Raw genomic sequence first — 14,094 nt, 5'->3', positions numbered from 1 at the left:
ATAATCTTCTCTGTTGCAGAATAGAAGAACATGGCAAATGAAAAATTCACCTTTTCTTTCTCTTTAATTATAGTGTGTAATGAAAACTTATTTCTGTAACTAAAAAGTTTATCAATAGTGTCCACTAAAGAAACCACGTAAAAAGAGGAAAAAGTACTCTTTCTTTAAAAATTGTCAGGTTCAATATTTAGAGAAAGTTAATAAATCATTTTTAGACCAAAGTTTCTGATGGGTGGGTAGAATAAATTACTTTTTTTCCTATATGCCTGATTAAATTACTTCCAGAATGTTTTGTTAAAATTGTTCAACCCAGTGCAAAAGTTCTTCATTCACTTTCTCCATGTTCTTCATCTAATTTATTATTCTAAATATTGATTTAGCCTGCTTATGCCCATTCCTTTTTTTCCACTTTACATAGAGGTCACTTAATTCAAATTAGTAAGTGGCACCAAGTTATGGCCACAGTGCGTGCTTTTTTTTTTTTTTTCTCCAGTGTAGGTTGTGTATGGATTTGGAGTGGGCTAATTTGTTTAGCTTTGAGTCTTCTGTATGAAATCACAAATTAAACTGCTGGAGGGGTTCACTGAAGGACTCTAGGGGCTGATCTTTTTGCTGTCACGTAACAGTGTTGCTTATATTTCAATATTCCCTTTGAAATATCTTTTTTAACTTGGTATTATACCACCTAGTATAAATCATCAGCAATTTCATCCAGAAAGGCTATACATATGGTCAGTGTAAGACAGGCTTCCCAAAATAGCTGACCAATGCTGTTTCAACTCCGTTTGATGTATATTTCCACAATAGAAGCAAAGGCGCATGATTGTGTTCACAAAATCCTGCCACAAGTCTCTGTGCTAGCAATAAGAGCAATGACTTCGAGAACTGTCTGCTGTCTGAAAACTGGATTAACTCCCTTTATTCAATCAGCATAGGTCACCTAGTTTTGGAGTGTGGGTAGCTTCTATGTGGAGGAAGGGATAGAGTGGTCTTAACCAGAACATTCAAGGAATAATACCATTTCTTTTGCTCTTGCACTAACAGTGGTATTTATCAGAGTATGATATCGCAGATTCAGACTCTAGCAGTTTGGTAATAAAGACAGCTCCTCAGGAAGCACAGTCTGGGTGGTGCACTTGCTGCTTAGAAAAAAAAATAGAAAATACCTGCCATCTGCCAGAATGCTACTGGCAAAACCCAATCAAAATATAAATCCTTGCTCTTGTTGCTGGTTTCCAAAGCAGATTACTGTAGAGGAGAACCGCCCGATTCTCAGATAAATACATACCCATTTAAGCTGAAGCATGCTCAAGGTAGATGTAACAGTAAGATCTGTACAGTTGAGTAAGAGCAATTTGTTTCTTTCTTTTGTGCCTATTTGCTTTCCAGACAGCGATTCTTTTCACGGCTTTGCCTAAAATTACACTAAATGAATGAGGCTGAAGATCAAATCTGTCCTGGTATTCTTTCTCCCATACTCAGCAGTTGCATAAGGAAGAGTGCAAGAACAACGTTAAGCATCTGCTTAGAGGTTCCCAAAGCACTCTCCCAGTGATTTTCTGCTTAGGGGTATTCCTAGGTGGGGTCTACGTAACTGGATGAGATGTCAGGTGATGCTAAAATGGGGAAGAGGCTCATCTCTTCTGACACTGAGGTGATGATGTTTACTGGGGGAAAAGCAATTACCACTAGTTCGGCATGAGAATGATTGATAAACATAGAAAAACCTTGCAGCAGCATGAGCTAGGCTAGCATATCCTCTTGCTGAGGCAACATGGGTTTGTTACAAATTAGATTGTAAAGACCTGGAAAAGGGTGTGGAACATTTGTGAAGTATAGACAATATGTGTGGTTTTGTTTATTATGTTAAAAAAAGTCCCAGGAGCGGAAGAGGAGTCAATATGCTAATTGAGAATTTGAGGTAGTGTCTGCAAATGGGAAACTGCACAGCTTACTAGGGCTTTTCCATCACCTTCTTTCTGCACGTTCCTCATTTTATGCATGAGAAGAGACATCCGGTTTCCTTCACCTGTGCTAGCTGTTCTATTAGAAAACTTCTCTTTGTTCTCCCTCACCCTCTCTGTTGCCTTCTGCCTTTTTCACCTCCCTGTGCAGGAAGATAAAATTGGGCAGCAACCCTTGTTTCAGCAGCGAAGCCAGATGGGGATTGCTAGTTCTTATTTCTGTCTCCTAGACACAGATTCTTTTTATCAGTGAACGTCAGTAAAGATCTCCTGAAGACACAACATGTTATCTTTCAATCCAGTAAAATTCTTATGAAACAGAAAATAGGCATCACTACACATTTCCAAAGATTCAGCAAAATTGTTTAATGTCCTTTTTTTCACCCTTGTTTATAATCCCTGAGCTGTTACCTTTATCTCAGCCTTTGCCTGGCACTGCACCTGACACATTTATCTTTAACGTGCAGTTAGGCATGTGCATTCAGACAACCCACCCTCACATAAGCCTTTTTTCTTAAAGCATGAATGTTTTCTTATGTCTAAGAACTTCAGTACCTTGGGATATGAACCAAAATCATAGCTTGTTTATAAAGTCCATGAGATAAAGTTGTGTACGTAGTATGTGTCTGCAAAAAATACTGGGTTTTTTTTCCTTTTTTTTTTTTTCCTTTTCTTTTTTTTCTCATGGGTAGAGTTTTGGCTTGATCCATCTTCAGACAAGATAAAGTAGTACTTGTTTATTTATTTATTTAGGTATTTAGCACTGTAACCACATGGCTCCTAACCTGACATTTCTTGCAGTCCATGAAATACTCAAACTTCTGCTTCTGACCACAGTTTCCAAGTGATACTTCTTAAAATACCTCAGGCAAATGTTGTTCAATAGATAGCATTTTGTTTTAGATTGCTTGTTTTAAAGCATGGAAGTTTGCCTTCCACTTGCAAAAGTGCCACTGTGACTATTAACAGAGTATAAGCCCATGGAATAAAAGCTACTTTCTCTAGCATTTCAGGTGAGATCTGAAACAGATCTGGATCTTTTGGGTGGTATTACCTGTTCGTGTAGTTAGACTGTATCACAACTGATAAGTGCTGGTTTAGCTGGTGGAGGTTTTAAATGAACATACAGCAGAGGTGTGTGTACAAGTCTGTAGGTAACTAAAACTTTATACAAACTTAGGATATTTTATGAAATTGGTATCATAATGTTCCACAGAGGACCATTTGTGGGCAGGACACTATAAAAGCATAGGGACAATCCGTTGTCACATGTTACGTTTTGCAAATGTTGGCTGAAAAGCAGTGGATTGTCAAGACAAATAAATGGAGCTTAAGCAAACAGCAAGACATTGCAGACCAGTGTGGTATGTAGTGGTTTCAGTAAGCCTGCTGCCTGCTACAGTGGATTTCCCTGTACTCATACGGATGGGAGTGAGATGATTTTGTGGCTGCTTAAAGGAATTCCGTCTTAAGCATAGAGCCACATGAGCAGCTTGAGAAGTTGATGAAGGTGCTTTATTTGAAATGGAATCAAGCCTTGCATCAGTGCTTGAGCAGAGCTGTGTTGTAATAGCATGTAGAAGATGATACGGGAGCATGGTTTGTGCGGGAGGCCTTTAAAGTGGGAATGAATAACTTGTCTAACAAAGGAAGAAGGCATTTGAAAGACTATAATGTGTGGTTAGATGAGGAAATAAAATTATCTGTTCAGCAGAATTTGTTATGTAGATGAGAGGTGATTGCATTTGTCAAGGTGAATGGAAAGGATGTTGTGATGAAGATGAAATGACAATGTAAGAAAGATTTAAGTGGAGACACAAAAAATCTTACCTATGTTTTGTTGGGAATTCTCCAAATGTAGATAGGGGATAAATACAAGGATTCAGAAGAAAAGGAGTAAACTGAATATAATATATTGATAATTGACGTGTGTGACAGGGAGAGTGAGTGATGGCATTTTTCACAGTGACAGGGAAGATATCTGTTAAGAGGAGGATAGTGTTAACACTCTCAGATTAACCTCTTATAGTAGAAGATTGAGCAGTTCATAATTGTGCTTCTAACCTCACAGAAAATTGTTTAAACTAAGAAAAGCTTTAAAAGTACCTGAAAGTAATTTTGACTGAAGTCCTTTTGTCCTGTAATTTTAGTATAGAACTTTAAAAGTTTTAGAAGTTTCATTCATAATGTTATGTGTAAGTGATAATATTGTTTGATACACCTGTTTTTAAAGAGGAACTAATGCTATGAATATGCTGCTGTGCCAAAGTGGTGTTAAGTGGTCTTAGGGAATTTCACTTCTGCCATTTATGGATTCTTTTTGTAGGCTGGATGCATCACACCGTGGATCAGCTTGGAGACAAGGCAACCAAGGAAAGTTATGCTATACAGTATCTCCAGAAATCTCTAGAGGCAGATCCAAATTCTGGTCAATCCTGGTATTTCCTTGGAAGGTGAGAAATGACTTTTTACAAATGTAGTTACACTGTCTGTGTTTTTTGAGGCTATCCATTATTGTGAATGTCTCATGTTGGTTTTCTTCTTAATACTTTCAGAGGAAAAACAAAGGGAAACGATGTATCTATCTACTGAAGTCTAGTTTTCTGGAAAGTGTATAAAAAGACAAGGTGCTAACATATTTGGGATGAATATAGATTACAAGTTGAAATGAAGTCTGTTACCCAAGTGGTCCTGCTTTTTCTTTGATAGTTATTTTTCCAGCTACACATTTACAGTAATCTGAGTCTGCCCTACATGGTTTTACCTGTGGTTCTCCTGCTACCACATCTTCTATTTTCTCTCTTTTGTGGTAAATGTTCTGTAAATGTTGTTGCTTTTCTTCATACCTCTGTCACAATTCTTGATCTCTTTTATTTTCTCAAAGTCTCCCTTCTAATCTTAGTTAGCTTTTGCACTGAAATGCAAATATTTTCCCTGGATACATCAATTTATAAACAGCATATATTGCAACTAAATATTAGGCCAAGATAACTCAGATTGATCCATTCTAATATCTGTTTAAGTGTTGTATTAATTTTGTACAAACAGACGGTATTTTTTTACTTGAAAATTACCTCATTCCAAGATGAGCAATTTGACTTTTCTTGGTCTCCTTTTTAAGAAAACAGAGCACCTTACACAAACCAGGAGTAACTCTTGAATTAATCAGGTTTTGGAGAAAGCTTTGAGGATAATTCAAGTCCATAGGTGAACAAGTCAATTCTGTTGAGAAATACGTTAGAAAGGAATTATGCAGAAATAAAATTAATATCCTAACTTCAGTATCTTCCAGCTGACTTTCTTGGAGGTTCTGGTCACATACAACTGGAACCTACTTTTGGTTTTGTTACCCTAATCATATTCCTTCAGCTGTTCTTGTAAGATACAGCTCTTGGACCAGCTGTCTGCAGGCTGAGGGAGGAACCAGCAGCATTGAGTGCTAAGGGCAGAGGGCTAGATAGAGCAGGTGTGGAGGGAAAAGGGAAAATGAGCCTGGGGTCATCTGGTTCATCTTACCACCCACTGAGCTGAAATCCTGCTTTTTCTTCAGTAGTCCTGTTCCACGTGCCTTGAGCTAGTGGAGTTCTTACACAGCAGCAGGACAGAGCCAGGGCTCCATGAAGTATGTGTGCGCTGCCAGCTATGCTTCTACTCCTGCTGTGCCACCGCTTTCATGTGGTTGGAGTTCAACTTAGGACCGTACAAACAAGGGGGTAAAATGCAGGAAATGGGGGGAAGAAATCTAGTGGAAGCATCTCTTCTATTCTGCAGGGAGGACTAGAGCAAAAACGTGTCTGTGCCCGATTCCTCCAGTCCATATGCTGGCAGAAGAGGAGAACAGAGTTACGTGGTTGTGCATTCACTCTTCCTCTTTTTCCATCTTGTGTTACTCTTTCCTCTGCTGGTTGTCCAAACTGGATAGCAAGTTGTTTTAAAGCTACCTTTCAAAAATATGCCACCATCCCTCACCTTCCCCAATGAAAAGCAATCCATCACTCTGTTTGACGTTTTGTTGGGTGCTTTATGTTAGTGCCATCCTAGTCAGAGTCTTCATGTATCTGATAAGCCGACAGAATGAAACATGTCTTGGAACCTGGGTTAGATTGTGATTAAAATGATCTTCTGGAATATTTTATTCAGTCTTAATGGATGGTTTTAGGCAAAGTACTGCTAGATTTTACTGTAGTCCTTTCCTAGTGTGCCTCAAGAATACATGAAAGAGTATAGCATGTTTGACAAATCTCTGTACTGTTCTGTTTGGGTTTTATTTTTTACTGCAATAAATCTTCTGTTGTTACTTGTGTTTTGAAAGTTGTCAGTTCTTTTTCCAACAGGGAAATATATTACAAATAATATAAGAAGCAGAGCTATTGTAGATTAAACTAGTGTGTGTGTGTGTGTGTATATATATATAAATATTGTATTTATTTGAAGCTTTTAATTTTAAAAGGTAGGTATTATTCTCTGTGGTATAATTGTAGTTCTCTGTAGAGTTCTGATGTTTTTGCTTATAACGCCAGAATACCTTTGCCTTTGTATGTGAAAAATATTCAAGTAAGAAATTATGAAAAAATGGAGAACATCAAGATTATTTTACAGAATTTTATGCTCTGTATATGCAGTAAAACTAACTGGTTTGTTCTTCGTTACTGAAATCTGATTGAGATGGGATAAATGCACCTAAGTTTCCCAGGCAATCAGGAAACATACTGATTGAGTTGGTTAATATCTCTTAATAATTCTGAAACACTTCTTCTAGAACATGAAGTTTCATAACCATTTGTTTCATTAAATCGGTAACTTAATTCTTTATAATGCTATCTGTAGATAAATACTGTTGTTATTGACTGATAAGTTATCACAAATGATAGAAACGCAAGTCTTTAAAATATGGTATGACTTTTCCTTACAAATGCAGTAGGCTAGCGTTTAAGCAGTTTTAGTGTACTTTTCAAATAAATAATCAATAGTACATGTTGATTAAGATGTTGGAGTCTGCTTATGCCTGGCATTCAGAAACAGCAAATGTTTTGGATTCATCTAGATGAGTATGTATTTGCATGACTTGTCATTTATCAGATCTGTCTCGGTAAGCCATCCTCAATGATTACCTTCTATAAATATTACCAAAGTTCTTTTTTTCTTCTCCCAGGTGCTATTCAAGTATTGGGAAAGTTCAGGATGCCTTTATATCTTATAGGCAATCTATTGATAAATCAGAAGCAAGTGCAGATACATGGTGTTCTATAGGGTAAGAATGATACAGGGTAATACAGTGATATAATTCAATGCTAATATATATAAATAAAGACTGTCAACTTTTTAATTCTTTTGTGCTCTCAAGGGGGACTATAAAGCTCTTTTATTTATACCTTCGTGTTGTCAGACTTGTCTGATTTGAAGTTTAAATAATACATTTGTATTTTTTTTAAATACTGAATACGCTACGCATATGAGCTTTGCATGTTAGGATTTTGTGTTGTTTATGCTTATTGCTGTGGCTTATATAATGGCAACATTTATTAAGGGTTTTGAGGGGGATGTGTATATTTGACTTGTTTGTATTTTGACTCTGTTATTAATTCTCAACTTCACTAATCTTTCTATTCAGTGTGCTGTATCAACAGCAAAATCAGCCTATGGATGCTTTACAGGCCTATATCTGTGCTGTACAATTGGACCATGGCCATGCTGCAGCCTGGATGGACCTAGGCACACTCTATGAGTCCTGCAACCAGCCTCAGGATGCCATTAAATGCTACTTAAATGCAACTAGGAGCAAAAACTGTAGTAATACCTCTGCACTTGCAGCACGGATAAAGTATTTACAGGTAAAACTAACATTTTAAGAAGCGGGAAATAGTCTTCCAAATACACAGCAGAGGGGAGGGGAGAAGTAACACACAAGTTTAACCCGCAGTTGTTCGTGGTGTGTATAACCTGTTTTCATGTGTATTGTAAGCATATCATAGCCTGTAATATTTTATTTCTTCATTTTTAAGTGGAACTTAATTCCTTATAAACACTATTTTGCACATTTAATCAAAGCATACTGTTTTACATCACTTTGCTTTTTTCTTTGTATTGTCTGCATTTTTAAGTTCTCATAACATAGAGAGAGATTTACACACACACTATCTTTCACTCTTGTTTGCAATTTCAGAAAAAAGGAATTATGAGACCTCTGAATCCAGAGCTCATCTTTGTTCTGATTCTCACAAAGGTTTATATTCTGGTTACCCTCTTTATACCTAGCACCTTTCTAAAACCCGAAATTTTAAATCTATCCTCTCTTTAAGATATAATTAGCTACAGCATTTAGGAAGATTTCATGGACTTGCTCTTACTAAAGTAGGCTTGTGTTAAATTTGCTTTTTACATAATTTTTCCTAGGCTCAGTTGTGTAACCTTCCACAAGGTAGTCTACAGAATAAAACTAAATTACTTCCTAGTATTGAGGAGGCATGGAGCCTACCAATCCCCGCAGAGCTTACCTCCAGGCAGGGTGCCATGAACACAGCACAGCAGGTGAGAAGTTGGGTTATGTTCTGCAGGTGCCCAGCTTTAAGGGTTCTTTACAATCGGTAGTGGTCAAGCTTATTTTATTGAGCACAGGACTGGCTTTTATTAATAAAAAGCCTTTGATTTGTTTGCAAAGGGATATTAGATCAAGAAGCTCCCTATAATACGGGAGAAGTATGGGGGTACCAATTTAGAACCTTTGTGGCTTTTCATGATTTTAAAAGATTTCATCTTAAATAGAAATGCTGCAGTGGTTTAATAATCCCGTGAAAGGTACACATTCCTCCATTGATGACCATATGGAAACTGATTTTTCAGTTATTGAGATCAGCTTCAGAATATCTACTCGGCCCTTTTAATATATATGGGCTGTTAAAATATATAATTTAAAGGAAAGAATTAAGAATATATAGAACCATATTTTTGTCTTCCTTCTGTGATTCTTAGGCTTGTAAACCTCATCATCCAAATACTGAACCTGTACTAGGCCTCACTCAAACACCAATTTCACAGCAATCCTTGCCACTACACATGATTCCTTCTAGCCAAGTAGATGACCTGACCAGTCCTGCCAAGAGGAAAAGAACATCTAGTCCAACAAAGGTATATATTCTGATGAACTAAAGAGCCCCCTACCAAAATTATATGGAAATATGCATTAAAACAATGCAGCATGCACAGAATTTGTGCTGTAAATTTTAATCCTTTGGCATCAAGGTGGGGAATGTTTTTAGGAATTTGAAAAAACATTTTTCAGGGATGTGTTTAATCAGGTTGCAGTTCAGACAGGGAGTGCGTAAGGGCAGTGCGTATCGGTGGCACTATACTACAGTCATAGTTGTGTAAGTGAAAAAGTACGGTCATAGTCTGACAGAGAGGGAGACGATCATGTCATCCTGTCTATTGCCTTTGCTTATATTTAGAGTTCAAGTGTTTCATCATCATGTAATAGTGTTACAGTAGATAAAGTATTCAGTTTTAAAGGTAGTGTACATTTAATTGCGTAATTTTATTTGATCGTTTCTCTTTATGATACTAGATATTTAATGTTTTAGTCTGACTACTCTGATACTGTATGGGAATGATAGAATGAGACTTGGCATGGTTTAGTATGTTCTTTGATTATGTTATTCTTGAAACAATGACTAGTTCTTTCATAAGCAAGATAAAATCTAGATAGTAAAAAAAAATTATGTTGACCCTTTGATGACCATTTTAATGTCATGTTTTCTCTCAGAATACTTCAGATGTTTGGAGCAGTGGCCATACAGTGTCACATCCTCCTTTACAGCAACAAATTCATTCTTGGTGCTTGACACCACAGAAATTACAGGTATGTATGTTGAAGATCTTCAGAAGCTTTGATGTATTTTTTTGTTTCTTTCTTCCTGTTAAGTAAATTAATCTGGAACATTTTTCGGTTTCACATTTCTGAAATTCAGTATGAAGTTCTTTCCAAACAGTTCCCACAGTTGTAATTGAAGTTGTGCTAATATTTGTGGCTACTCTATGTGAGATTAGTTCTGTAGTAAAATTAATGATCTCTAGCAGAAACTGAACACTTACATTGTATGAATTCTGTGATTTATAAAGTAAGAACATACCGTAATTCTTTTTTCTTGTGGTGTTCTAAAGATACATATGCAAATTGCCACACTTTTGTGCCAAGTGAGTTTTGCTATTTGCTCTAATGTGAGAGATACTGAAGTACTGTAATACTTGCTTTCCTCTGAGGTAGCTTCTTGTATCAAATTGGGTAAACAAACACATACATTCTACAAAATGCAGTTACTCAAATGAAATCTGGTACTGCTCTTCTGTATTTTGTGTTATCTAATACATTTATATGAAATGCTAGATTTTATTTTTGAAATCTTGTTGCAAGTCTTCTTTCAGGCCATTTTTGTTACGATGTTTTGTTGTCTCTTCAGTTCATTAGGGCTTGCAGTGAGCTTCAGCAGGAATTCCAGGCCTAGCTGGAAACTCTTACCCATGTTATCACAGATACTGCTTTGGATGCAAGGAAAAGTAGAAGGGAGGCACAGTGCAGAGACAGAAGGCTTTCTGACTGAGCAGTGTTCCCTCAACTCTCATAGCATTCTTCAGCTGTTTCTCTGTCTGAACAATATTGGCTTTATTATGCTGCGTAATTTTTTCCTCCCTTCCCTCCCTCTTCCCCCACCCCCACCCCTGTAGTCCTCCCTAATCACTCTGATTCTTGCTTTCTTCATGCATTCTCATTAAATAATGCTCTCTGCTTATTTTATATCCTGCTACTATTTCCCCTTTTTAGTTTCACCTTTATGTAGATCCATCTTCCTCCTCCAAGCAGTATCCAAGTAGGCTTCTTTAAGTATGGTGTACTGGATTTGCTGGCAACAGCTTGACAGGGTTCCAGTGTATATGAATAGGAAGGCTAAAAAGATATTCTGCAAGATGAAAGTGAATAAAGCCATCCCATTTTGTATGTCAGCCTTTTAAAAGTGGCAGCTCAGAGGCTGGATGGATATGGCACATAGCTGAGCCATTTGATGTGTGTTTAAAAAAGGGAGAAGGGTAGAGAGGGCTGTGGCCACACATTAGCCACTGGGCCTGCAGCTTGCTGGTGGAGGAGGGGTGGGTGTTGGTTTCACTGAATTGGTGGGCAGCAGGAAGAGAGCTGCCCGCCAAGCCTCTGCATCCATAGGACTGGAGAGAAGCGCAGACTTGCCTCTGCTGACCTGTGTGCTAGGTCAGTCCTGGTTCATGTTACCCTGTGTAGACTTTTTTCTTTTTTTTTTTTAAAGCAAATTAACAACTGAAGAGCCCTGATTTGTGCTTCTGTGTACCTGGTGCATGCACTCCCATGCAGACTGTTTCTATCTCACAATCACGTAGATAAATAGATTAGTTCTACTCATTGCAGTTCACTGCAGAGGGACTTCAGAATGGAAGCTACTGTTAATCCAGGGAGTTTGAACAATCTTTAACTACTTTTTCAGAAAATGTTAGATTTTATTCTTTTTTAGTTGATAGTGTTGCAAATACAATTGTTCAAAGCAGAATGAGCTACACTTTATTTCATACTCACAGGTCAGTTCCATTTATGTATTACTAATACAGCATAGTCAAAGCAAAGGAGATGAGAAGGATGTAAAAAAATAATACAGGCAGACCTGAGAAGGAGCTAAAGGAAACCTGATTTATGTTTGATTTTGGTGAACTTTGATCTGGTTTGTTTGTGGGTTTTTGTCTGGGGTTTGGGGTTTGGGGTGGTGGTGTTTGGATTTTTTTGGTGGTGTTTTTTTCTTTAAGGATTTACAGTGATGTGAAGAAACTTAGTATTGCAGAATAATCAAGAAAAATGTCTGTATGTCACCTTTTGCTTAGCAGAACTTTTGCAGTCTTCTCCGCAGACCCCTCTTTCCTTCTGAGATGGTGCTTTTGTGTTCCACAATATCAACATTTATGTCATGCCACTTCATAGCAGCAGACTTGCTGGTAGAATGATGGTGTACTGAGTACTTTAAAATGAATACAAAGATCAGATTTTTGGTAATAGATACTCAAATTTATTAGTTGGAAATGAGTTCAGTATCGTAACTTAGGATCTTTCTGTAAGTTAGTTCTATAGTTTTCTGGGTTTGTTTTCTCCTATTTTCTGGAGTTTTCATGTGTGACTACAGGTTGAATTTACTTCATGTTCAACAGTATTAATAAAAGAATAGCACAGTACAGAAAAAGTGTTAAAACATACCTAATGATAAGAATTCTGTATGATCATACTTGAATCTAGTTTTCTTTTATAGTACCAGTACACTTAATTGTAGTGTGGTGGTAATATTTATACACTCAAATAATTTAGAAAATCCCTTTAGTTTTAGCAACTAGTTGGTTACAGAGCAGTGTATGGAAAGATATTTTGGTCTGCAACAGAAATCTCAATAATTTTTTTCAGCTTTACAGGTCTTGTCTTCATGGATAATTTTTAGTACTGTATGCAAGGAAGTTACTAAAAAGTACATGCAATTTAGTGATTCTGAACTGTACTGCTGTTTTTTCAGCACTTGGAACAGCTGCGTGCAAACCGGAATAATCTAAATCCAGCACAGAAACTTATGCTGGAACAGCTGGAGAGTCAGTTTGTCTTAATGCAGCAACACCAGCAGGTGAGAACAAAAATATTTTCTTTTCTGCAAAACTTTTTTTCAGTAATGGTGTCTGTTGTGTTTCTTGAATTCTGGAGAATTTCTGTTGTACAGAGGGCCTTTACTACACCAAAAAAGGTCATCTTTTTTTGTATTAAGTGTAGTGGTGGTTTACTGGTTGAAACATAATGGGTTTAGCTGTGTTTTATTATAGACTACCAGAAAATGTAAAAGTTTTCAAGCCATGCTTTCAAACTAAAGTGAGTAGAAATGTAAAAGAAATCTTACTTGAAAAACACTTAGGTGTAGTAAGCCAAATTACAGCAGATCTCACATCTTCTCATTGTTCACTTGTCTCTCTCTTAGTGTCCAACTTCAGCAGTAAAATGTGAACGCTCAAAATAAAGTCCTAGAAGAAAGGTGTGCTAATAGTTTTACCTTAAAATTCACTCAGTGCATTTGTGAGCATGAGTCACCTTATTTCTCAAAAGCAACTGTGAAGATCTGAAAATCAGTATAAAATTGGAATTGACCATTGCAATGAAGTAAACAAACTTGTGCGAACTTTACTTTTTAAATTCTGCAGCTGATGTTCTTGTGCTTTGTTCATCTTCCATTAGATGAGACAAACAGGAGTTGCACAGGTACGATCTACTGGAATTCCTAATGGGCCAACAGCTGATTCATCACTGCCTACAAACTCTGTCTCTGGTCAGCAGCCACAGGTTGCTCTAACCAGAGTGCCTAATGTCGCTCAGCGTGGAATCCGTCCCGCCTGCCCTGGGCAGCCTATGGCTAATGGACCCTTTCCAGCAGGCCCCATTCCCTGCAGCACAGCAAGAACGCTGGGTAGTACAGACACTATTTTGATAGGCAATAATCACATAACAGAAAGTGGAAGTAATGGAAACGTGCCTTACCTGCAGCGAAACGCACTCTCTCTACCTCATAACCGCACAAACCTGACCAGCAGCGCAGAGGAGCCGTGGAAAAACCAACTATCTAACTCCACTCAGGTACACAATTTCAGCTTACTCATGGGTGTTATGCTAAGGAGGCTTGATAAGCAAGTCACTGTTTGAAGTCTTATTTGTAAACACACTTTTTCTCTTTCCTGAAGTTGATGACCTAGATGCAAATAAAACATACATTAGGTTAAATGCTATTTTGCCTATTACTTTTTATTGTTAAAAATCTATTTATTAAATTAACTACTTTCAGGATAAAGAAAATGATCATTAACAAAAATGGCAGTTACATACCACCCAGCTGCCTACCTTTGCAGAAGAGTTTCTTTAAAAAGGAATACTTGTACACCTTTTTGTTACTACTTTAATTTGAAATTATGTGACTTTGTTTTTCATGTAGGAGCAACGTGCATATTTCATGGAAGCTGAATGTTGTAGTTATTTTTGACATTACGTGATTGTCATCATGTAATCATTCCCCGTATTTTGTTTCCATATGATATTTCAAAATCA

The 14,094-nt window shown here is 37.2% G+C and overlaps 1 protein-coding gene across 22 annotated transcripts in view; it reads left to right on the top strand.

The window, feature by feature from the left end:
* Positions 1-14,094, top strand: part of KDM6A (lysine demethylase 6A) — a 162,783-nt gene that overhangs the window by 106,254 nt on the left and 42,435 nt on the right. For 10 of the 22 annotated variants that reach the window (XR_008730840.1, XR_008730839.1, XM_055701749.1 and 7 more), the window contains 8 exons: positions 4,291-4,417; positions 7,117-7,215; positions 7,576-7,795; positions 8,358-8,492; positions 8,934-9,089; positions 9,724-9,819; positions 12,530-12,634; positions 13,234-13,629. Coding sequence is in view for 20 of the 22 variants with exons in the window: in XM_055701749.1 (XP_055557724.1) it covers positions 4,291-4,417; positions 7,117-7,215; positions 7,576-7,795; positions 8,358-8,492; positions 8,934-9,089; positions 9,724-9,819; positions 12,530-12,634; positions 13,234-13,629 (1,334 nt within the window). In the remaining 2 variants the exon portion in view is untranslated. The remainder of the gene's footprint in view (positions 1-4,290; positions 4,418-7,116; positions 7,216-7,575; positions 7,796-8,357; positions 8,493-8,933; positions 9,090-9,723; positions 9,820-12,529; positions 12,635-13,233; positions 13,630-14,094) is intronic. The other 12 variants (XM_055701752.1, XM_055701750.1, XM_055701746.1 and 9 more) reach the window with 3 other exon arrangements.

Source organism: Falco cherrug, chromosome 2, assembly GCF_023634085.1.
Source record: "Falco cherrug isolate bFalChe1 chromosome 2, bFalChe1.pri, whole genome shotgun sequence".
In the NCBI taxonomy this organism is placed as follows: domain Eukaryota; kingdom Metazoa; phylum Chordata; class Aves; order Falconiformes; family Falconidae; genus Falco; species Falco cherrug.
The sequence above is the reverse complement of the archived record's forward strand: the minus strand, read 5'-3'. Positions and strand labels throughout refer to the sequence as shown.